The sequence below is a fragment of the Gallinula chloropus genome, assembly GCF_964237585.1.
Source record: "Gallinula chloropus genome assembly, chromosome: Z".
Taxonomy (NCBI): domain Eukaryota; kingdom Metazoa; phylum Chordata; class Aves; order Gruiformes; family Rallidae; genus Gallinula; species Gallinula chloropus.
Window position 1 is genome coordinate 25,506,996 of NC_140089.1, and position 25,878 is coordinate 25,532,873.

At 41.1% G+C, this 25,878-nt stretch overlaps 1 protein-coding gene across 2 annotated transcripts in view; it reads left to right on the top strand.

Annotated features, from left to right (window-relative positions):
- MCC (MCC regulator of WNT signaling pathway) overlaps nucleotides 1-25,878 on the top strand; it is a gene marked incomplete at its 5' end in the record, with an annotated part of 210,824 nt that overhangs the window by 36,440 nt on the left and 148,506 nt on the right. Inside the window, one exon of one of the 2 annotated variants that reach the window (XM_084278186.1) lies at nucleotides 13,155-13,690. The exons of the other annotated variant lie outside the window; for it this stretch is intronic. Within the exon in view, the coding sequence (XP_084134312.1) occupies nucleotides 13,634-13,690 (57 nt within the window). Of the gene's footprint in view, nucleotides 1-13,154; nucleotides 13,691-25,878 lie in introns of those variants that run through there. 2 annotated transcript variants of the gene reach the window in all.

Sequence of the window (25,878 nt, forward strand, 5' to 3'; positions counted from 1 at the left end):
TTGTTAAGTAAAACCAATTGTGATTGATTAATTTGCCATACTGATAGGATATTATAGCTCTTACTTTTAACTGTAAGTAGTTTTGGTTTGCTGAGAAAGTCTCTGCACAAAGATCTAACATTTTTAAAATGCGACCGTAAAGATGTCAATGTATTTTGAACTATCTGATCCCTGGACTGTTATGATGCAGGATCCTTTAATCTCTGATTTTTTCCTTCCAGAGCTCTTGCCGCTGTACCTTGCTTGCCAGAGCACATTTGGTTGAATATATTTAGAAAGATTTGATGAGAATATGGTTGCCTTGTAGAGGGGAAGAGTACAGTGAGTTTAGGGACTTTTTTGTTATTTTTATTTATTTTAATTTTTTGTTTGGGTTTTTTTTGAGAACAGTGTGGTGGGATTTCCTCACGACCTCTTGCTTTTAGAATCCTGTGTTGCTATTTCCTCCTCAAAAAAGGTGTGCAAGTGCAGCAGTTAGGGTTGTTCTTAGTAACTGGTAACTCGGAGAGAAGAGCATATTAACAGAGTTGCTGGCATCGCTTCCTGCAGCATTCTGCTCTGGCCAACAACTAAGTAAGCATAATCCTGCTTTATCTTGTGCGAGGCTGTCAGTGGTGCAAGATGGATGTGTCTAGGTAGGAAGGCATTGGTGCAGATTGCTCCACCTGCCAAATCTGCACTTACTTCTCATCTTAAGGGGAGCTGGCTTTGGAAAGTCTCCATCAAGAGCAAACCAGAAGACTCTTAATGATGCCTCTTCTCATAACTACTCTGGTATACGGTCTTCCTCAGCTATTACTGTTGGATTTGGATGTATGTGTACACCTCCTTTGGAGGTACTAAAGACTTCATTGAACTTGGGAATGGACTGTTTTGATCATGCATCCATGTGACAGGGTATGCTTTCTGTACAGTAGAATTAAGGTATCCAAACCAAATTTAGTTCTCTTTGTGCCAAGTGAAGATAACATCTCTGCTGTGTACACAACCCAAAAGTTTATAAAGTACAAAGGTATACTGGAAATATCTGTAGCAAAGCCGTATGTAGTGGTATTAGCATTGGTTTCTCAGCATGGCTGTTGGCAGACGAGAGTGTCTTTGTCTCAGGAAGTGTTGCATTCTTTGAAATATCCATGCTGTGACACCTCTTCATTAGTCAGACTCAGAGAGTGTTTGCATTGCTAATTTTTACTCCTTGAGAACACTGAGCTGCAAGTTACGACAGACAGAACCATTGTTTTGAGAAAGCTGTTCTTTTTAGTTGACATAGTTTATACTGTGTGATAATATTCCAAAAGTGGCTATTAGAATTTTCAGGGACAGGTGGCTTTTCCTTTCCCACCTAGATGATCTGCTCCGTAATCATGCAAACCTGACTTGCTGTGGCTTATTTATATGAATAGCTTTCAGATATAAAAGAGCACACTTAGCACAATAATTGTGTTTACGTTTATGTCAGGCTGTAGTGTGGCTGGTTCTGGATAACTGCTTGAAATGGCATTAATGGGCTGCTTCATCCTGAGTCACAATAACCATTTGTGTGCTCTGAGATGCATGTAAATGTAAATTAAGTGATCTGCATGTAAGCTCTGTACTGCTGCCGTGTTATTGAGCATACAATGATTTCTTGCAATGCCTTAATGCTATAAAATGTAATGTAGCTAGTTATTTAGCAAGAGAATATTACAGAAATGCCTGGCGTTTGGTGTATGTTCACATGCAACATTCTGGGATGAAATTCAAAGTGCTGAATTTAATCCAGACCATTCTCCACCTTTTCAGACCATGTGATGATACGTAAATTATTCTGTTATTTCCGACCTTACCCACCACCTCCTCACCTCCCCCTGGCCCCCCGTTTGATTGTAAGGTAGCCAGCTAGTTTTTCTAGTGGCCTTTGCTGTGTGACTGGCAGGGGATGTGCCAGTGTAACCATCAGATTATCTGCTGATAACAGATATCTGCTTGTCCATATTATGCATGTAAGTTTTTATTTGGCACAAATCACTGTCATGTTACGATGTTTCGATGTGTAGAGAATAAGAATTGTCCTGCTTAAAAGCCCTGTACCACTCACCCTCCCCCAAAAAGCTGTAAATCATGTATATGTACTGTAATTGTTTTAAGCTAGGTTTTTGGCTTATCTCAACTAAGATAGTAAATGGAGATTTTAAGACTGACTCCTTAGAAAGAGGAAGGATTGTCTGGTTTACAAAGATAGCAAAAATGCTTTTGTAGGAGATGGGGACGAAAGAGCTTCATGGGGATTTGTGGCAGTGTAGGTATACTCTTAAGAGCTGTCTTAAAGATGAACCTTTTTCTCTTATTTAATTCATAGCCATCAGCTGTAAATTAAATGTCAGTTTTATTGAAATCACACAGGTATTTCTTCTGGGAAATGAACTTTTAAGGGAAAGTATAAAGGAAGCTTGAAGGCAGAACTGTACTGCAAAAGGTAATTCCATGGTTGATACAATTCCATTGTAGGCTACTTTTGTTTAGTGTGCCTGTTAACAAGAACCTACTGTAAAAAAGTGCCTCATTTAATTTCTAGGATTCTAACTTTGATTTTAAAGTTGTCAGTAACAATTTCTTTTCCATACCAATAAAAGATACTGCCCTAAAAACGTAGCCTAATGATTCCTTCAGCTGGAACCCTAGTTTGTAGGAAGACCTGAAGTTCATAGAATCATGGTTAGGTTGGAAGGGACCTTTAAAGATCATCTAGTCCAACCCCCCTGCAGTAAGCAGGGACATCTTTAGATCAGATCTTTGTCAAGCCTTTGTCTCCACCACCTCTCTGGGCAGCCTCTTCCAGTGCCTCACCACCCTCATTGTGAAGAACTTTTTCCTAATGTCTAATCCAAACCTACCCTGCTTCAGTTTAAAACCATTGTCCCTTGTCCTACTGCTATGTGTCCTTACAAACAGGCCTTCCCCAGCTTTTCTGTAGGCCCCTTCAGGTACTGGGAGGCTGCTATAAGTTCTCCCCAGAGCTTCTCTTCTCCAAGCTGAACAAGCCCAACTCTCTCAGCCTGTCTTCATAGGGGAGGTGCTCCATATTTTTGGCTGCCCTCTGGAACCACTCCAGGAGGTCCATATCCTTCTTGTACTGCAGACCCCAGAGCTGGACACTGTGCTCCCAGTGGGGTCTCACCTCTTGATCTGCTGGCCATGGTGATTTTGATGTAACCCAGGATGTGATTGGCTGTCTGGGCTGCAAGTGCCCATTGTGAGCTCATGTCCAGCTTTTCATCCATCAATACCCCAAGTCTTTTTCTGCAGGGCTGCTCTCTATCACATCATCCCCCAGCCTGTATTGATAATGAGGATTGTCCTGACCCATGTGCAGGACCTTGCACTTGGCCTTGTTGAACTTTGAGGTTTGCACGGGTCCACATCTTTAGCTGGTCCAGGTCCCTCTGGATGACATCCTGTCCTTCTGGTATATCTACTGCACCACTCAGCTTAGTGTCACCCGCAGACATGCTGAGGGTGCACTCAATCCCACTGTCTATGTCATTGATGAAGATACTAAACACTACTGGTCCCAGTATGGATCCCTGAGGGACACCACTTGTCATTCTTCGCCATCTGGACATTGGGCTGTTGACCACTACCTTCTGGATGCAACCTTCCAGCCAATTCCTTATCTATCCATGGGATTCCAGGGTAATGTATAGCAGAGCCTGCTCTTTATAAACGAAGTGCGCCCAAGATATCATTGCCTTTCGTGCCTTTGCTTGCAAACTAGGCATTGTTTCCATTCTGCCAGACTAAAAATAGAATCCAAGAATTCCATTAAAGCAAGAACTGGTTATTAGATTCAGGAGGCTTGGTGTGTCAGAAGGCAGGCACAAAGGCAGTTTTGTCTGACAGTCCTTTTTCTTTATTTTCGGGGATGTGGGAAGCTGTTTGCTGTTCATCTTTGATTTCAAGCCAGCGTTGTAATGGAGTTTGTCTGAAGCAGGCATCAGGTGTAATGGGATTATGCATTGTGTTTATACAATCCTGGCTTCCATAGCCTTCTAATTGTGCTCACTTTATCATTTTTCTAAGTTAAAATGGACATTATGTATTAGCTTTGCCAGGAGTCTCGTATTTTATATGAAGTGCAGTTTTTCTGTCTTTTGAACTTACTGGATCGTAACAGACATAGGGCTGAGTAAAAGGCAACTCGTAAGTATTCTTGAAAATTCCCTTCAGTAGCATACTGACATAATTTCTTACTCCATGATAGGTGATAACATTATAGTCCCTTTCTAACAAGTCTGTGCTGAGGTTCTTTTGTTGTGTTTTTTTGTGTTGGTGTTTTTAATTCTGTTACTATTTCCGTCTGCAGACAATCACAGCACAACGTGATGGGTGTCAGCACAGGGCACATTTGTTCAGGCAGCCTTTCAATAGATCTTTTTGACTGAGGCTTTTAATTGGATCTTTTATGTGACAGTTGAACAATATCTCTTAGAAGCATATAACGAAGGTGAAGTGCAGAGTGATGGGTTTTGACCCAGATCTGTAGTTGTAATTGTGTGATGGGAACTGGCGTGTGGCAATCGGGTGCTATAGAAAAGCAGGCTCTTAACAAGTGTGTGTAAGTAGCTGCTTGAAGGTCTATGGATGAAGTTTCATAATTTCTAAATTAACTTAGTTGCAAGGACTTTGTATCCTTTCTTCCCCCCTGCCCCACTTAGAAATTGTCTTTATGCATTCCTTTTTGTTTGCAGTAGTGAAGAGAGTTCTGGCTCCAGTGCAGGTGTACAGATCTTTTTATATTTCCAACCTTTTTATTTCCCCATAGTTGTCTGAAATGAAGAGCAATTCACCTAGTACACTGGGCTAGCACCACTGCACATAACTATACAGAATATACTATTAATGTTGTTATGCTTGGCATGGTAAGCTTAGCCTGAGGCACAGATTTAGTCTGTTGAAGGAGCATTAACCTCCTGGATTTTGATGTGCCAGATAGATTCCCATGTAGCTCTGGTCACAGGGTCTTCTCTCATGCCAGTTCTTCTGACCATGCCTGATGTCCCGAGCGTGATCTGTTGACCTGACATGGTTCCAGTTGTCAATGCTAAGCTTCTGTGAATCCTCTTTTATTAAAAAGATGAGAAGACTTATTCCCCCTCCTCTTCTACACGCATGCTAAAACCCTTATGTTTTCATTACATGATATATAGGAGTTTTGATAATAAAGTGAAAATTTTAACCTCAGTGCACAGTTGAAAATGGACTCGTAAGTGCTTTTGCAGTTCAGTGCTAGTTCAATTATAATGGAGTAATCAACCGTTATCCTGCCAACCAAGCGAGACAAGGCAGGGTTTCCATAGAAGCCTGTCCGTGCCATAGCTGAATTCATCAAGATGTTCCTGCTCTCTGGAATTGTTTCTCTGTCATCACTGTCAGGCCTGGGACACTGACCTGAAGCAGTGCAGGATGCAGCCACTGTTCAAACTCCCCTTATGTTCTCGGTTTGTTTTTTTAAAATACATACATGTTTGTCAGCTCAGCAGTTTTGGGGAACTATTTTGATGTCAGTGCAGAGAAAATGGGAGGTGAGTACTTCTGTCTTGTGCTTACCATTTCTAATTTTTTTGTGAAGAACTGTTTCACCATCATTGCTCCATTTTGGGCCAGTAAACTACATTATTGCTTCTCAGCTGGGAGACAGATTATGGTAATAGCTATGTCACAGTGTATTGGTAAACTCTGCTTTTCATCGTGTTAGGAAGCTATCAAAGTAAACTTTGAATTTCAGAAGGGCAGTGCCTGTTACATGAAGAGTTCACGATGAAATAAGAAACCCACTGATGTACCCAAGTGAGGTTTGTGCCTTTAAACTAAATAACCATCTGTAATTTCCTACTTTTATATTACTTTACCTACTTGAAGCTGTAATTTTAGGGAAGTGACTGGAGAAAAGAAATCTTTCTACCCTATGAATTTTTAAAGAGATTCTAAGTGCATATTATTGGTTGAATCTAATTTTTACATGAATATTGATTGTCTGGTATGCATTATAGAAAAGGAGGAAAAAGCCTTTGTTTGTGTAGCACCTATAGGGGTGCCAGGTGTTTCTTCATAACAACGAACTATCTTATGCCAGGATTCTAAATTGTGAAGATAGAAAAGATAGAACAAACAAACAAGACCTTTTCTTATATTAAGAGGTGTGTTTGTTTGCTTTGGTTTAGTTCATTGATAGACCCTTATCTGAGAGTAAACACTAGAAATAATTAACAAGTCATTTCTAAACTTAATAAGGGGAGACGATGCAGATGAGGACTATTTTAGTTTGGTAATCATGTTTCATAAACCTGAAGTGGCTTGAGAAAAGTGTAAACAGGTCTTGGGTTGTAGAACCAAACAGACTGTACAAGTAAGTCAGAGATAACATAAATGCTGAAGTATGGTTGTTCACTGCCCTTCCCAATGTAAAACAAAACTGACAGATTCAAGGCTGAGGTAGAGGTAAAGCAGTCTTGAAGATTATTATGATCAGAAGCTTAAATGTATGAAGATATATAGGAAAAAAATTAGTGAAGAGATTTAAAAGGTACATGGCAAAGCTTTTAGAAGGGTAAACCCCTGAATTTTATAGGTAAGATGTGGGGAGTTAGAACAGGAAGCCCGGATATTATGTTTAGCTATCCAGGGAGAGATAAAAAATCAGCATGGACCTTTAGAAAAATAAAGAATACTCATATTTACTGGATAATAAGTAGTTAGGGAGTTGAGAAGTGATCTGTAGACTAACTTGCTGATCAGCTGCTAAACTGTACAGCCAAGGAAGAGAGCAAGTAAAATAAACTTCAGATGGGAGCTGTAGGAATTCAGTTCAAATAATCTTAAATTTGTTCATACTAAAATAGTTCTGTTTGAAAACTAGGAAGTTTGATTCACCTGAAGTTGAATGCTTCCCAAGCCCTGTAAGTGCTCAATGAAGTCGATGCTCTTGTTATTTAAATGCTCCTGCATGTCAAAAAGTCTTGTAGAGCTTCAAGCAGGGATCTGCTAGACACTTGCCTTGCATTTGCCAGAGTTCATTTGCTTGAAAGTGTTTCAAGTGGAACATTCCAGTGAATCCAGACTTTCAAATGCTTATATATGCATATGTCTACATGTACATTTATACAGATAAGTGTGTGTACACATACGTGTATGAGTATGTATATACATATAGGTGTACTTCTTTGTGTAAGTATGTGTAGTATACAGACATGACACATGCTACATATACATAAATATGCATGTATATATGTGTCTGTGTGTTAGCCAGAAAGTACCCATCAGTTTATCTGTTAAACATTCAGAAGAGATCTTGAGCACAGGTGGTGAAATGGGATGCTTGGCTAGGTGTGAGGTGAAGTGTTCAAGTACTGCTGTGATGTAAACCAGAGGCCAGGATCCCTCCCCCTTCTTTGTGTCAGTGTGGGCACTGACATGGTTGCTGGTCCCCATCAGGCAGTTGTGTGTGCAGTATGCTAATGGTAATGGAAGTCTTGTAATGAGGGGAAATAATTCTAGACTGACCACACAGATGTCTTGGAAGAGTTCAAGAATAAAAGACGAGTGGGCAGCTAATGAATTGGGTTGTTGAATGTTTGCAGAGACAAGAACATGACTGTGGAGTGGGGAACTGGAAATGAGACTGTATAAAGGACAAGATACAAACCAAGAGGCTTTAGGAGAAAGGAGAGAATGCAAATGAGGAAATATCACTACTAGGGACTGGAAAAAATAGGAGGGACTTGGCAGGGGCATCCTTGCAAATCTTTCTTATGCAGGTAAGAATTTTTGAAAGGAATTCATTCACAAGTTCTGATTAAATGGCAGAGTAGATACCTTAAAGATAGGATTAATCCGCAGGCATTTAAAAGAGTGGTCTAATTTTTACTGCAATAACCATGCAAATCTAGAGAAGTTAGATCAGAATGGCAAACAAGATTGTAGGGACTAGAAGTGAAATGAGTGAATTTACCCTGTGGTTGCTAGCTGGAGAAATGCATGACCGAGCTGAAGGAATGCTGGGAGGGAAGCAAAACACAAGTATGATGACATGAATTGTAGTTTACAGAATACCCTTGTTTGTATTTTTAAGCAAGGAGCAAATGAACAGTGATGATAATTAGGTGGCTGCAACATGAAAGGAGCATAGAAATTGCTAATGTCTCTCCCTGTTGTCCTCGCAGACAAGTCTCTAACGTAAATAACAGGCACACATTGACTCCCTGGTCCTTTCACTGTCCTGACCTGATGCTAAGGCTCTGTGGGGTCATAAGGAATGAAAGTGAATGTGATGGCTTTGGATGAAATGACAGAAAATGAGAGTGGCTGTTTGACAGGTTGGTGAGTGGCTTCATGGCGTGAAATACTGGAGGATGGAAAAAGGGATCAAATGTGAACTCCCAAGGAGACTAGTCAGGTCAAGGACATGACTTTTTAAGTGGATTAAGTAGTTGAGGAAGGGTGAACAGGTGAGAGTAGCTGATTGAAGTGCTGTTTGGAAATTACATTATTCTAGGCATGTTATCTGTTTTAGACTAATCGAGATGGTGTGATTGAAAGAAAGAAGTTTGCTTGTGTTTTTTTTTCAGACAGGCTGCTTCATTCTTCAGTATAAGATTACTTGCACTTGTTTCAAATGAGTTGGACTTTTTTTCTCTCAACCTGCATAACCTTCATTGGCATTAATGAGAACAGTTCGCATCAAGAAGAACCTACCATCCCTCTCAGCATCTCCCTTTTAAATCATAGTGCATTAGTGCTATTGAATAAAGAATTTTATGGAAACATTATCCAACTGCTGTATTGAATTTCTGCTTCCAAGTTTAGCCTTCGTACTAACCTTCTGAGTGCTACTATTTTGTCCATGGAAATTTAGATATTGGCACTACACCAGTGTGCTTTGTGCCAGAGTGAGAACAAAAAAAAATGTGTTGTACTCAAATTGTATGTAGTGAATTTGCAATATCTGAAGGTGTAAATTACAGAGGTGTGGGATTGGGATTGTGCAGCATGCTGGTCTAATTCTAGAGATGATACCGAAACACACAGCCATGAACTAAATGCCCAGTGAACTTCAATTAGTGGCATGTCAATTACAGAACTAATTAAACAGAACAAACAGAGGAGGTCTTATTTCATACATCCTGCAATTGTGATCAGCTAACCGTGTGTGTTGCATGCAGAATGAAACCGTGTTTCAGAAAGTGATACACACTGTGCTGAAGAGTATGTGATACATACCTATTTAATAGGTAATTGCTTTTATGCTGTAGTTTTTCACTCTGCAGCTGTCAAAACAAGGAAAGAACATTCATGTGTGGCACTTGTCACACCTGTTCCAATAACTGTTAAGAAATAACTACAGTGCTATTTTTTGCATATTCTGTGGCAGTTTCAAAAGTAAAGGTGAGAAGAGTGAGAGACTCGTCTCTTGTCTGAAAAGAATCCTCTTACAACAGGTGATAGAGTAAATCTTATTAAATGATTATTCAGATACAATCAACTGGTAGACTCAGTTACTCTCAGATAGGTGCCAATGGTTCGTTTACTATAGGTACTGAGAGTAAGCAAATGGCATAGAGTGGCCATAGGATTATTAGATCTACAATCAGCAGCCTGGCCACACTAATGGTTGTAACTGGATAATTCTGAAATAACCTAGGGAAGAATCTGTCAGCACAAATGGACTTACCTACAAAGCAGTATGCATCATGAGTACTTTAGAGATACCAAAAGCAGGAATTGATTGGAATCCAGTGAGACTGAGTGGAAGCCCAGGCCGGTGTCACTGTCTTCACAGTACGTGTTTGGTGGATGTTTCAGAAAGCTTCACTCAAAGGTTCATCCAGCTGCTTCTTTCCCTCCTCCTTGTTTGTATTGTAGCACATTCTGAGGCATCCACTAAGACTATGTCTTCTTGAGCTAAGAAGACATGCCCATCCTGACCTCCTCCCTGACTGCAGAGGCCAAAAAAAGAAGACAGGCACAAGGTTGAGGGAGCAGCGCCGTCCTAGATGAAGAACTGCGTCAGGGAGAGAGAGAGAATGATCAGTCAGAGTCCAGACAAACAGGGAGGGATGGAGTCCAACAGGCACCTCTCTCACCAGATCATAGGGTGCTCTGTTCTTTTTCTGGCAATGCAAAATTGGCACACTTCAGGTTTTCCTTTGTTTTCTTTGAAGCCTGCTTTTGGCACAGGCCAGCGAGAAAATATACTTCGGCCTCAACAAAGTTCTTAGTAGCCTGCTTCTGCATTGGATCACTTACATGTATTTGAAAAGGGTGAAACTGCCCGGAGACAATTGGTCGGGTCTATCTGGATATTTAATTCTGATGTGTAATATTTTCAGTCAGTTAGTAAATGAACTCAGAGAAATGCTAGACAATATGGCATTTAGTAGAGGAACAAGGTCTACGTCTTCAGGTATTCCAAATATGTTATCCATACTACTGAGCATTTAAAAAATCTGATATAACAGCATCTGTTTTAGAGGCATGATTACATTTAGCCTTAGCTAACCCTCCACTGTAGAGAAATGCCTGCAAAGTTTGTAAGGAGTTCAAGCTACACTGAAACAGGCAGTGCCAGTACGTAGAGGTTAGTTAAAAGAAATGGTTGATATTTTCCAACTGAGAAGTATGTAATTCTGTACCCTTCGGTGCAAGATTGCAGAGACTGCAATGAGAGTACACTGGGGTTTAAGTAAAATATTTTTTCAGTTTGCTTAACTGTTTCATCAAGTTATATGTGAGTTACAATTAATTTTTGTAATTTAAATAAATGCTCTGAAAGTATCTGCACTTCAATCTCCCATGTTCTGTTGCTCATTTGAAACTGTGGATTCTGCTGTGTTTTTCACTCAGTATTTCTATCTGTTTCGGCCGAGTTACTCAATGGAGTAGGAAAGAGACAGAGAAAAATCCTGCAGCACACAGGTACAGTACGGAGTGGATCCAGTTCAGATCCTGGATCTAGTTCAAACCCTCAAGCATCCTGCACCATTGTGCTTGGGATGCAGCTGCAGCACCATGTGCTCCAGTCTGTCTGATGGCTAGTCTGCCAGGAATGGACAACAATGGCAAGTGAGGAACGCGAATCGAAACTTTCCATTTGTTTGTAATCAGCTGGGAAATACTTAACAGTATAGGGATGTACTATGGGGGGTGCGTTATATCGAAGCCATAATTAACACAGCCTTGCCTTTAAAACCAGAAAACCTTAGAATTTTATTTTAAGCAGTTCTGGGACTCGTCCCTGTGGTGTGGTGAGTGTGTCATGTGTGTGACAAAGGTCAGAGCAGAGCCTCAGCAGCTTGTGAGAGGGAATACAGAAGCTGGTAAGGAGTAGTGCTGCAGGATGCAAACCTCTGGTCACCGTCCCACTTCTGAAGGCGTAAATTGGGACAGGTTTTTAAGCTTACTCTGTCAGCTGCAGGAATGTTTGAACTGGAGTCGTTTCTTCTTCTTCGGGCGGGAGGAGTGAGTTGTATCCATAGACAGTACCTTTGTCCCTGGGCACAGCACCCAGCCGCGTTGTTACCGCGCAGGGCACCAGCGCGCAAGCAGGTGCGCGGCTCCGTGCTTGCGGTCCGCAGGGCTCCGCATCTTCCCTGCCGCGCTCGCCGCGGGAGCGGGGGCAGCGGGGCTGGCACGGCGCGGCTCCGCGGCCGTCCGCCGGCAGGGAGCACTGCAGCCCCTCGGCCGGGCCCGCGGGGCGGCGCGGCGGGGGCAGCCGCGGCGGGAACAAAGCGGGCGGTCGGGGGGAGCGCACGGAGAGACACGCTACAGGTAGAGACAGAACTGAACCGGGCGGCGGGGACGGGGGACGGGGGACGGGATGCTCTCGAGGAGGAAAATAATGGAGAATGGAGGGAATGCAAGGCGGGCGTGAAAAGAGGAAGGGAAACCTCGAAATACGGGCTAGAAGGCATGCTGGAGAGTAAGAAAAATACAGAAAAGAGGGAAGAAAGGCTGGAAAATAGACCTGGAGGATAAAAGTATAAAGTCTTGTAAAGTGGTTGTAAACGTGCCCATTGCCCCCGAGCCAGAGGAGAGTTGCAGTTCCCGGTGCTGGCCACAGAGGAAAGACAGAGACCCAGAAAGTGCGAGTGCTTTTTCGTGTCAGAGAGCCATACGTGTGTGTTCCTGCGTTCTTGCTCTTCACGCGCTTTCAGATTGTCATTTGAATCATGGTTCCTGTGTCTGCGTACTGATGTTAATCTGTGATTAACGGGGGGGGGGGAGGGGGGGGGGAGAAAGACGATTTTCAAAATGTTGCTCTTGGAGTGAGCATTGTTTCACATTCAAGTGTTTTTCCAGGGTGCAACATTGTGCCACAGCTTATATAGCATTTATTCCCATTTCCCCTTCCCCTCAACCCCTCCTCCCCCAGCACTCCCCCCCTTGAAATTTATAATACATTGTATTAAACTGATCAGGTAAATTTCAGCTGGTATTTCCTACTTCTGACTCTAAAAGTACATCATTATCTAGCATCACAAAGTATGTGAGGCTATCGCTTCATTTTAGGGGATGGAGGGATGGGGAAAAGAGGTCGTTGGTTCTTGGAATGGGTGCAGCATGTCTACAAAAGCAGTTTATTAAAGATTTTTCTAGATTACTAGTTGAATGTTGAAAGAAAATGCTTTTTTTTCTCCCCTTCTTCCAGTAGCATCTCCCCAAAGTCTTTGTAAAATGTCAGGGTGTTATGTAAAATCTGCAGCTTTCTAACGGTACTTTTGGGCTTATTGTGACCTTTTGAAATCATTACAACTCCCACCCCACAAGGCCCCCCAACTTTCCTTGCTTAGTTGCACTGGGGCATAGGGAAATAGGAATCCAATTTATTGTTAGCCAGGTGGCCTTTCCCGTTACTTAGCTTTATAGTTTTGTGTCTAGCAATTAGTATGCAGAAAGCTGGAAAGATGCCTGTAATTCCAAAATGAACTCTCTGTAGCTTTCTCCCTCCCACTTGCACTCTCCTTTTAGTACCGCCCCTTCCATGCACCCTTTAGCCAGCAGCAAGACAGCTGTGTTTGATCATAAACCACTTAAACTCCAGGCTCACTGGCAGGGGAAACTTTAGCGTGAAGTGCAGCGTTGGTTTGTCTCGGGGAGGGGAGCTTAGCTTTCTTCTCTTTTCCCTTCTCCCTCCCCGGACTCCGAAGGCGGTAGCAGAACTCTACTTCTATTTCTCTGAGAACTGAATGTGAAGCTCGCGTAATTTTTCCAAGTACATTGAGCGACACTGGGAGATGCCCTTAAACAGAGTAGTAGAAAAGACCAGCATAAAACAGACAGCAGAGATGAAGCACGACTTGCAGATGGACTAAGACAGCCCTGGGATCCTGGCAAGCCGCTCCTTCCCTGCATTCTCTGAGCACTTCTCAGTACTAACAAGTCTCTCACAGCAATGGATTGTCTGTGAAGTCAAAACCAGTGTGACTCTTTAAGAAGATCTTGCATCATTAATTTAAACTATCACTGTGGAGTAAAAATGGCTGTCTAGAGCAAAATGTGTAAGACTGAAAAATTTTGGAGAAGAAAGTATTGAGTCAGTTGAACAAAGCTTCGGAGCATTAAAATCTGCAGAAATCGTCAAGCCCTGAGAAGTCTAATCATGAATTCTGGAGTTGCTATGAAATATGGAAATGACTCCCCTGCAGAGCTGAGTGAGGTAAGCAATTTCAGTGCCCTTCTTTATGCTTTAAAAAGAAACGCTCCCCTTTTGGGCTTTCAGTCTGCAAGCAATGCAATTAAAAATTAATAGAATGTGTATCTTGCTATAACTTGCTGTGCCAGTCAGGAAATGACCTGAACTTTTTTTCTGCTTTACTCTGAATAAGTGGTGGAAAGCAAATGATTGTAACCATCTAGAGACATTTTTCCTGTTACCTTACAGCAGAGATTCCCTTGCCTCCCAAGAGCTGTGTTTATACCCAACATTCATCTTTGCAGTAGGTGAAATATGGTGATCTCAGTTGAGATTAAGCAGATGGTGACTAATTTAGGAGGGAACTGGGGTGAGTGGAAGATGACAAATATTTATCGGTTAGACAGCAACATTGGCAAAAGCTGTGTTTGTCTGTATTTCGCCAAGGTGGTGATGTTTCCTGAGGTTAGATGAATTAGGTGCTTTCTTTCCTTGCCTTAAAGAAAAAAAAAAAAGCCATGGGAAACTTTCTGCTTTTCCATTGGAAACCATAGTAAGCTGTTATTTCTTACAGTTGTGGGTTTGTCTGGGTTTTTTTATAATGGGATTGTGTGTGTGCTTTTAATAACTTTGAAATTAAAGCCATATCAGATGTTATGCAAATACTTAATAAAGATTTTAGAAGTGGCATATTTTGGCAGTTATTAAAATGTTGTCAATAAGTCGTCTTTATGGGCTTTACTGAGAACTGCTAATTTAGTTATGCTATGAGATCCCAAGCATTTGATTAAGGTCATTTTGTAGAAAATCGAACCTGCAGTCTGAATTGCTCCAGTTTAGCTGAAATTTGCTGAAATGCTTCTCTTTGCCCTTTACACTTTTTACAGTAACATATCTTTTGTTTGCTTTATATGTTTGGTTTTTTAGGGATATTAAGTAGGGCTCTGCTTGGCAGAGTGAGATGGTTAACAGTTTCTGGAGTTGGTTGTTCAGAGAAAGGAGACACGGAGATAGAGTGGAAAATCAATCAGTAGGCTAGCGAGTAGGAAAACAGTGTAGGGGGTGGCAGAGTAAATGCCTGAGACCTAAGCAAGTGCAGCACCCTGCAAGAGGAGCAGAGGGTTTGTGACTGGGCAGTTCTTGTGAAAGAAATTTCATACGTGTTCTTCCCTTAAGTACAAAAGAGTTCAATTTCATTAACTCTGTGTTAGTTTTTCATATGATTGAAATAGTGTATTGGCAACACAGCATAAATGGACTTCAGAAACTTACCATAAAAGCCCAGGTTACTTTTGTTAGGAGTCTGCCATGGTGTTTCAGGATACTGATACCCTGCTGATCACTGCGCTCCATATGCTCAACACTTAGTTTTCAAGACTCTGCAGGATCACATAAAACATGGAGTTTCGCAAAGATTTGATGCTTGGTTCATTACTATTAGAATCCTGTGGAAACTGGCTGATGTAGTTGCCAAGCCCTTCTCCATGATATTTGAAAAGTCATGACAGTCAGGTGTCGCCCTTAGTGACTGGAAGAGAGGAAACATCACAGCTGTTTTTAAAAAGGGTGGGAAGGAGGACCCTGGGAACTGCTGACCTGTCAGCTTCACCTCTGTGCCTGGGAGGATCATGGAACAGATCCTCCTACAAGCTATGCTGAGGCACATCAAGACAGGGAGGTGATTTGTGACAGCCAGCGTGGCTTTGCTAGGGGCAAGTCCTGCCTGACCAATCTGGTGGCTTTCTGCAATGGAGTAACTGCATCAGTAGACAAGGGAAGAGCTATTGATGTCATCCATCTGGATTTCTATAAAGCCTTTGACACAGTCCCCCACAACATCCTTCTCTCTAAGTTGGAGAGGTGTGATTTTGATGAGTAGACTGTGCGGTGGATAAGGAATTGGCTGGATGGTCACATCCAGAGGGTGGTGGTCTATGGCTCCAAGTCCAGATGGAAAACGGTGACAAGCAGAGTTCCTCAAGGGATTGTGCTGGGACCGGTGCTGTTTAATATCTGTATTAATGATGTTGACAGTGGGATTGAGTGCACACTCAGCAAGTATGCTGATGATGCTGAGCTGAGTGGTGAGGTTAATGTGCCAGAGGGATGGGATGACATCCAGAGGGACCTGGACTGGTTGGAGAAGTGAGCCCAGATGAACCTCATGAGGTTCAGCAAAGCCAAGTGCAGGGTCCTGCACCTGGGTCGGGACAATCCCCATTATCCATACAGGTTAGGAGGTGATGTGCTTGAAAACAGCCTTGAGGAAAAGGATGTGGAAGTATTCATGGATGAGAAGCTGGACATGAGCCACCAATGAGCACTTGCAGCCCAGAAGACCAACCACATCCTGGGCTGCATCAAACGAAGTGTGGCCAGCAGATAGAGAGTTCTGATTCTGCCCCTCTGCTCTGGTGAGACCTCACCTGGAACACTGTGTACAGCTTTGGAGCCCTCAACACAAGAAGGACGAGAATCTGTTGGAGCGCATCCAGAGGAGGGCCATGAAGATGATCAGGGGCTGGAGCATCTCTCCTATGAAGACAGGCTGAGAGAGTTGGGCTTGTTCAGCTTAGAGAAGAGAAGGCTCCTGGGGATCCTTCCAGTCCTTGAAAGGAGTCTATAAGAAAGCTGGGGAAGAACTATTCACGAGGGCATGTAGCAGTAGGATGAGGGGTAATGTTTTTTAACTTGAAAAGGGTAAATTTAGGTTGTATATTAGAAAAAAGTTCTTTAATCTGAGGGTGGTAGATCAAAGGAACAGGTTTCCCAGAGAGGTAGTGGAGGCCCCACCCCTGGAGACATTCAAGGTCAGGCTTGATGGGGCTCTGAGCGACCTGATCTGGTGAGTATGTCCCTGCTTATTGCAGGGGGGTTGGACTAGATAACCTCTAAAGGTCCCTTCCAATGTTACACATTCTATAATTCTGTAATTATTTGGAGCAGGCAGCATTTACCAGCAGTGCTGCTACTTATGCAAGTTTACTTCACACATCCATGAAGTAAGACTTTTGTTGTAAGAACTACCTTTTTCTTCTGACATTTTAATATGGGAAATACTGTAAGGAGTCTGTGACTGTACACCGTGCAACGTTTGTGTTGTGGGGATTTAGCTTGTTGGAAAACAAACAAACAAACATACTTTAATACTACATTTTCTTTTCTAGACTGGCAGTACAGATGAGTTAGAAATAGGCCCCTTTCTGACTGCAGACATGCCAGGGAATGTCTTGTACTTCTAACTTTCTTCAGCTGCTGATCATTTCTTTGCTGCTAGTCTTAATAGTTTGAGCTGCTTGTGTGAGCATGCTTTAGCCTGTGTCATTCAAGGTGCTGGGTCAGCATCAGCACTGGTCTTGGATAGAATGGTGTTTTTTGAATGAAGCAGGGAGGCCTTACTGTAACACCATATTCCCCCTCCCATAGGGGAGAAGATGGAGATGTACACCAAGATGCAGTTAGTTGCTCACCTCTAACCTTTAATTACTCAACCAACTCTCTGTAATTTGGGCTTTTTCCTACTGAGGGCTGGTAGTACTGTTTTGCTTGCTGTAATTGAAGATAGAAAGCCCCAGGTAAAGGCTGTATGTATGGTTCGTGTATCAATGTTTTTCACCTCTTGATCATGTTCTCCCCCTTTCCCATCTTTTTGGGCTGTATCTTCTGTATGCCATGTTGAATTTTCATCACTGGGAGACAGTATCATTGCGTTAATTTAAACAAAGGGGAAATTTGGAACTGGCTGTAATAGGAGTTGGATTGAATAACAGCTGTCTTAGTATATTTTCACCTGCGCCTCTACAGTGAGCTCAAATTTTCATGTTACCATGGGCTGCTGGCAGTGTATCTGTCTGAATGGCAGATATGATAACAGACCAAGAAGGGCTATGATTCACATCACGCACAGTGGGTTTTGGGGTAGGTGCCTTGATCTTTTTATCTCAGTACATGGAGCTCTAGACAGGAAACTACTGTCATTAAAATACACAGGAAAACTACAAAGCCCTGAAGATATAGTAAATGCATTCCTAAATGGATGCATTAGACAAAATAGAAAATAAAATTATTGCAACTCATTCCATTTGTATTGAAACTTTCTAGTTGAGATTTACATCCCTCTTCGGGAAATGGGCAAAAATTAAGACTTTTTTTTTTTCCCAAGACACAGTGTGATAGAAGAAACCTGTGTGTGGCTGATGTTTGCTATACATAAAATCTTCTCCAGATAAACAAAGATCTTGATAGTCTTTATTTACTCCCTTTGCCCTTGTCCAAAGGTCATGCAGAAAGCAGAAAACAAGCGTGATTCCTGTCATCAGTCAGACTTCTACAAAGCTCATGCTCTGTGGTTCCCTAGCTCTCCAGAGTTCAAGCTGTTGTTTATTGATACATGTGTCAGCACATTTTACCCTGTTCCTTCTACTTTTTTTTTTTCCTTCAATCTTTTCTTTCTTCTGTCCAAAGCAAGAAAGATTAACCAATGTGTGTGTTTTAACTACCTAGAGAGGTAGAAGTGTTGGTCTTACACTGCCAGGTTTTCTTGGTCATGGTACTAGGTTTGGATTATTTTTTTAAATATATGATGCATTGAGAGGCAAATCTAAATAATAACAGAATTTGTATATGATTGTTGCCATACTCTCTGAGAATGTATAACAGAACTTGGTACTTGTAAATAAGTAACAATGTCCAAACAAGATTAGTTCTATTATGAAATGGACTTTCACCTGTCAAGATAATGGCTTAACATGAGTGCAGAATTTGCCTTCTAAGGCTTGATCAAGGAAGGATGTGATTTGTATGTAATACATGACACCCAAATTATTTAAGTGGTCTTTGGATCCTTTCAATTTTTTTAGTCATACAATACTGTAAAACTTTGGTGTAATCACAAGGCATATTTGTAAAGTCAACATTATGAAAGCTACTAAGAATATATACAGGTAAACAGTTCAGTGCACAGAAACTGCAATCACAGACTGATTTTACATGGTTAGAAATGAAACTTTATATCAGAATTTCTATGCTTTTTACACATTATTTAATTTTTTTCTTCAGAAAGAAATGTTGTGGTGGTTTCACCCTGGCTGGAGGCCAGGTGCCCACCAAAGTTGCTCGACCACTCCCCTTTTCAGATGAACAGGGGAGAAAATATCTATTGAGAGGCTTAGGAGTCAAGATAAGGACAGGGAGAGATCATTCCATAATTGGCATCACGGGCAAACCAGACTCAACATGGAATTAAGAAAACCATCTAATTTTTTACACACAGAGTGAAACCAGGGTAGGATAATGAGAAGTGCAACCAGGTCTTAAGACACCTCCCCACACAACCAACTCCAGCATGGGTTTCGCCCCAGGCTTCAAAGGCATCTTTCCCTCCAGCACCTGCAGCATCTCCTCCTTCCCTTCTTCACTGACCCTAGTGTCTGCAAAGTTTCTTACATTTCACTCACTCCTCTGATGGCAAAAAGCAGCTGCTTGCATTTTTTTTTTTCCTTTTAAATGTGTTATCCCAGAGGCACTACCACTGTTGCTGATTGGCTTGGTGTTGGTCAGCAGTGTGTCTGTCCTTCAGCCCAGCTGGTATTTACTCTGTCAGGCCTAGGGAAAGCTTCTAGCTGCTCCTTGCAGAAGCCACCCCTGCAGCTCCCCTTTCTCCACGAGGACCCCACCACACAAAACGACAACAGGCGTTCATCTAGAAGGAGCTGGACTACCCATTTTCTTCTTGTTCTTCCAAATTCTAGGACACCACCTCTGACTCAGCGAGGCCTTGAGCCTTGGATATCTCTGAGCCCCAGAATTCTGGGGTGATATCGCTAAGCTTTCTTATTATACACTCCCCTGGCTATCCATTACTGAGCTGGTGTGCTGAGACAGGGAGATTGGTGGTCTGACCTAGTACAGCTGCTGGGCTAAATGTGGTCAGCAGTTATGCCCATGCTTAATTCTAGGATAGTTTAAATTAGTAGTGTAGGAACATGAAGGAAATATAAGTACTGAGTTTAATGATATTTTTTTCAATTGTATGCTTAAGGGCTAAATTATATCCTATATTAAGAGCCAAATTATGTTCTCAGATACAATTTTCATTAAACTGAGCCTTGCAAATTTGCTGATTGTAAAACTATGCCCAAGAGATTTTCTGGTGGGATAAGGGCTGGTATTATAGTATCGCAAAACATTCAACACTTTAGATGCAAATTATGTTTAATGTGGTTGTTTATTGTATTCTTTTAGCATTTGTTGTGTAAGTTGATGGTGTATAACTTCTAAAAGGGATATATTCTTCTCTGCACAGCAAAATTAGAAGATACCACTCATGCTCTAGGCGCATACTTTATACCTTCTTATTTCTTTGTGCTTGGAACTCTTCAGGATGGGTATGCTGTGGATGGCAGCATTAGATATAGCTACATATTATTTAAGTCTTTGCATTGACTGAAATAAACAGGTGGGGTATTTGTCTTGGAAAAATTAGTAAATTAAGTGTTAGTTTGTTTTGTAATGTTGGGGTGGGAAAGGGAAGATAGGATCCAAAGTTTATATTTGTGTAGGAAGCAAAATAGTGAGTTCCTAAGGAGGGTTTCACTAATACCCTGTATGTAATACCATATGCGAAGAAGTAAAGAGAGTGCCTAATTTGAAAGCCTTAAATCATGACTTTTTTAAATATTTGTGTTCCACTGCTGCTAGACTTATAAATTACACTTTGAGGAGAAAATCACATGGAAAAGGGGCTGTGTGGCTTGAAGATGTATACATGGGGCCAGTGAGTAAGTGTGAGGGAAGCTGTAGGGTGAGGTGGTAACCAGCACAGGAGCTGCCATGCCTCACTGGCAAGGAAGAAGTTCAACAGTGGCGGTCCCCACCCTGAGGTACTTTCTTGTGTGTGTCTGGTTTTTTAGAACAAGCACCAGCTTGTGCTCACGTTGTACATACGTGTGAGGAAATAGCACCAATGGAATGGGGAACAGGTTTTGTATGCATTCAAGGCCAGGATTAAATCCCAAATATTTATCTTCCTGGGGTTGGTAGTCTTCTCATTAAGACAGTCAGTGAGCAAATGTCACCCTAAGATTGCATCTGCTTCCTGAATGGTCTTTGGCCATGTAACAAGCACGCCAGCAAACTTACAGTACTTCTGGTGCATACCATTTCCTACTGCAGTTCCATCTCTGCTACTGGACATGGGCTTGTCTGTCAGTGTGGAAGGTCTGTGCAACTTGTAAGGCAGAAGAGTGTACTGTATCTTGGCACCAGAGAAGGTCTAAGTTTTCCCTTGTTAGAAGATATTTTGGGAAGTGTAATAAATTCTTATTGTTAATCCTTTAAAATATCACAGCCTTCCAATAAACAGTGAAATGTGGTTATCAAAGACTAAACGTGGCACATTTTAAAATTAATTAAACCTTGAAAAAGTTATATAAGTGATTTATTTGGTAACATTAGACAAAAAAAAAAGGGGAACAATGTTTGTGAACTGCTAATGTCATTGAAAAATAAGCACAGCAACCCAGATGGAAGCATCATCAGGAGAAGCTTTCTGAAATGGATTCACATGGAGATCTGGGTAAAACTTTGATCTGGTGGTAGCAGTAACAGCTGTAGCCTTATGAGAGATCTCTCAGCTTTATTGCTTCAGCAATGCTGAGGTAGAGTTTGCAAATCCTCTTTGGCTGAACTCTTTCATGGTTCAAATGGGCTTTGTGAAGTACTGGTCACCCTTGTAAACCTGACATTTTTCCTTGCTCTTGCCGTGAGAGGTGTTGAGATAGTAAATGTGAAATACAGTTACAGAATTTAAAGAGGTACTGTGTGTCTCGGTTACACTGGTATATCTATCCTAATTTAAAGAAAATATCCCAGTGGGAAACGCTAATGGATGTGCTCCTGGATAGTGACCATCAAGTCTGAATTGAACTTCTAGATTGGATACACTTCTGTTATATTTCATACATCTACTACAGATTACTTATCCCCTTGAAAAATCTAATTTATTTTTATAGCTTCTTTTGAAATCTGAAGTTATATAAATGAAAGCATCCTTTGGAAAGGGATGCTTTTCTGAAATTATTTGAACATTATTTTTTTTTATAGACAGGTTTGTTGATGTCATCAGTGAGCTGTCCTGATGATTTTAGGATTACGTTAGAACTAGGTTAGGTTAGGTTAGAACATGAACGTGAATCCATGGTTGAGCTGAGAGGTCTCGCATGATCATCGTGACTGATGCCTGGTATTCCCAGTGTAAAAAACATGGTGACTTCAAAGAAAATTTTTTTCTGAATTTGTGGGAGCTGCTTATCAGGCACAGAGTGTGTTCCAGGCTTGGATGTTATTAAATTGAAGCACTATAAAAAGATTAGTCAAAATGCCCAGACACTGTCAGCACAGATAATGCTCTTCTGCAGCCTCCTAATGAAAAAAACCCCATAGATTATGTAACTTATCTGTCTGGTATTTTAGTATTCCTTGCTCCCAAAACGTGATGTTTGAAAAATGCCTTATGGGCTGAAAAATTAGTTAGGACAAATATATGCTGTGAAAGTAATGCTAACAATGTATTGGATCCTTTAAATGCTTTTTGAGACCAGAAGTTTTTTTCTTAGATTAAAAAAATAGTTTGTCCTGGGAGATTTTTTTGAGATAAAGTTGGATAGCCTTCCCTTGTCCCCCTCCAACCCGCGTTGGAAAAGCAAAATATATTTTTGTCTTTGATTATTATTGGCCATACTGGGACCTGACTGGGTGGGAATAATTGCCAAGAGTCTCCTTGCAGAAGGTATTTTTGTGTGTTCCTCTGTAATCTATGGATGTGTAGTCTGTAAAGGAACACATAAACAAAGGCTTCTGAAAGAAAAATGCATATATTGCAGAGTTAACGTTTGCAAAGGCTGAAACATCTATGTTGTGTGTGTGAAGAGGGGACATGGAGTGGGATTGCACAGCTATGGTGGGGTATAATGAGGTATTTTTGTTCTCAAGCTCTGAGTAGTTTGATATGTGATTGAAAAGGAAATGTGTTCTTGTTGATTCTGGTTTTTCCCCTCATGTTTAAGTTTTACTGCCTTCATGGCATTCTATAGTATTTCTAGTTACAATTTTCACTTGTGCTAGCTATTTCTGTTTCCTAAATAGCATGGAAAAGCCTGTTTAAGCTCTTCTGTTGCATGTAGACATAACATACAAACTTATGCACTCTGCAGGGAAATATGATGGTTTCTGAATTCAAAGACTGACTTTGATGGAAGGACAGAGTCAAGGCATGGAGGTCTGGTGCTGGTAAAGGTAGTGCTTTAACGCTGATGGCAGCCTGCATGAGTCAGTACTGTGGCAGGATCTGCCACATAAACTAACCTCCTAAACTGTCATGTTAAGGGGTAAAGGAATTTGGCAGAAAATAACCCCCTTTGCATTCAGCTTGTCCTTAGATGCCAGAGGGGGTGGAGCAGCTGGGCTGAGATTCTGGGTGATTCCCAATTCGGCACTGTAAGTCCAGTCACAATCAATATGCTGAACTTCCCCGATTAGGGGTGCATGGGTAGACTTGGGGGGTGGGTGGGTGTCTTAGTTGCGTTTCAACAGGAGCTCTCATGGTTGGAGTAGTGAATGGTGGAGCTCCTGGAGGCACCAGGGCGCAGATCCTTTTGGGTTGCCGGTGATGAGACACTGTCTGCAAAAGCAGGTGCAGATAATATAGCAACGAAGAGGAATATAAAACTACTCGAGTAATAAAGCAGTGTAGGTAACTCTGTAGAGAGATTTCTAAGTTTCCTAGGATAACCCAAGTGTTCAAATCGCACCCAAGGTGTCCCATTGTGGGGGGAGGGGGAGGGGAAGAGAGGCTCAGCCCTTCGACCAGTCCCACAAATCAGTGATGGTTCGTGATGGTATCTTCCTGATGTGTCTGCTTTGGGATCTTCCAACAACATCCCTCTGATCTTAAGCCAATTTTATATGATTTTTATGTATCAGGTGGAGCTTAAGTGACACTAATCACACATATCTTTATGATTGGAATAAATTTTCCTCACTTCATGTTAGACTAGCAGAAATTCAGAGTGCATGCTGAGGGGTGGTTGCACCTTGGAGGTGGGCATCTTTTGGAATGCAGGTGTGTTTTGGTATTACAATGATACTATAACAAGCACAGAAAATGAGGACTGGAGTAGGAACTATGCAGCTTTTCAGTTCTACAGTACCACTAGATTCCCATATTATCGCAGAGCCTTCAATCCGCTCCACCCTCCATGCAGTTTCTCTTAGAGACATCAAGCTCCCTGATGTTGCCAACATCTAAGGTTGCCTAGGGAACTTCTGTGGAATGTATTCCTTGTGTATCAGCCACATTCCACCCTGGAAGTTTCTTCAGTGCTATACCTTTTCCTAAGGTGTGAATGTAAGTTTAATTTCCAAGACACCTCCAGCAATTATTCCACGTGCATGAATGACTTATATTTCCTGAAGATTTGGGGGGTTTTACCATCTCTAATGAATAGAAATATTCACTGAGACTGAAAATTGACTTACATATTCCATCTCTGTTGTAATCATACATGAAAAATTGTCATTGAAATTAAAATACTAATTTGCAGAATTTTTTTCAGTATGCATACATGTACCCCTCCTGTGCATAGATTTTGATGATGCAGTTGACTAGAGAGTATTGTCTTTTATTTTTTTCCAAGTGAAAGTTTCTGGAAGCATGCAAGTTGTGTGTAAAATTCTAGAGAAAAAGAATAAGATGATTTTTATATTCCCTCCATTTTACAGTATTGTTATTTGTGATGAGATTTTTTTTCAGGTAAGACATTAAACCAGCATCTTGGCTGAATAGGGGCCTTAGTGGTAGAATAAAGAGGGCACCAGAGTTGTTTGGGATTTGAGAGTCTCCTTGTGTTGACTGTTGAGTAATTCCTCCTGCTTCTCTGTGCATGTTTTTTCTTTGTCTTGACTGCCTTGCATGTCAACTCTCCTAAAGATTGTTTCTTATTGTTAATAGTGGTGAAGCTGTGATTAGCTGCTGGTCTTTATTTGAATGTGCGTAAGTAATGATGTAAGTCACTTAAAAATCCCAAGAGACCTGTAATGAAAAGTCAGATGTCAGCAAAAAGTTGTGGTATGATTCAGAATTTGTCATTATGGGTATGTTATGTGAGCTGGAGGCAGTCATGATCACAGGTAACAGTTTCCATAGTGGCATAAAGTCATCCACAGTCCATTTCGTTACATGGCCTTGAACTCTTGTTTGGAGTCCTGCTCTGTGCTGTTCACCTGCTGTCTTCTTGATGTGCACATTGGAAAAGCTACTTCTCTCATGCAAGCCTGTATTATTGAAAATATTTTAAAACCATATGTATGTCAATATTTGGCTTTAGGAGGTGAAGCTGAAATTGAAACAGGTTTGGAGATTCGTGTTTATAACTTAACTTTGTTCAGGTGTTTCTTTCTGCAATATCCAAATGTCTCTGTTTTAGAGTTAGGTATTTCTAAATGCAGATAAAAATGTAAACAGTGAATTACTAGCAAACGTTTTACTTTGAGTGTGTCATTGCTTGTTTGTGTTTATGTTATTCCACTGTTTTCAGAAAAATGAAAGGACAGTTAGTTATTAATGTCTGCTACTATAATAATAAACACCAATTTTATTATTATAGAAGATCAAAAAATTAAAATAAGGTGGAAATAGATTACTTCTGTTAAAATACTAGGTTTGTTTTTATGTGTAGTCACTAAGAAAAGCCCCAAATTTTAGTCTAAAATTTACCATTATATTAAAACTTTTAAACTATTTTTATGTTGTAAAAGACAATGTTAATATTTTAGGTGGAAATGAAATTGGTATCTATTAAGGTTCCTTCCTACTGTGAACTCCTATTGCATTCTAGCTTTTATTGGACTTTGAACATCAAAACTGGAGTCTTCCTTATGTGATTTTTTATTTTAGGATAATTATGACACAAAATGTTATATTTGCAGATGTGCAAATATAACCAACGCAGACAAATCTTCCTCATGTTAAAAGTACAATGTGATTCTCTCTGCTGCCATGCAGGTTTGCAATGGAACTTGGGACTTGCCAGGTTATTAGCATTTATGTGATTTTGTTTTAACTGAAATTGTGAAGGTGCTCAGGGAAGGAGGCAAAAATGTTTGGAAGTGCTCAGGACAAGGTATGTCTGGATCACTACATCTGAAACTTCTGT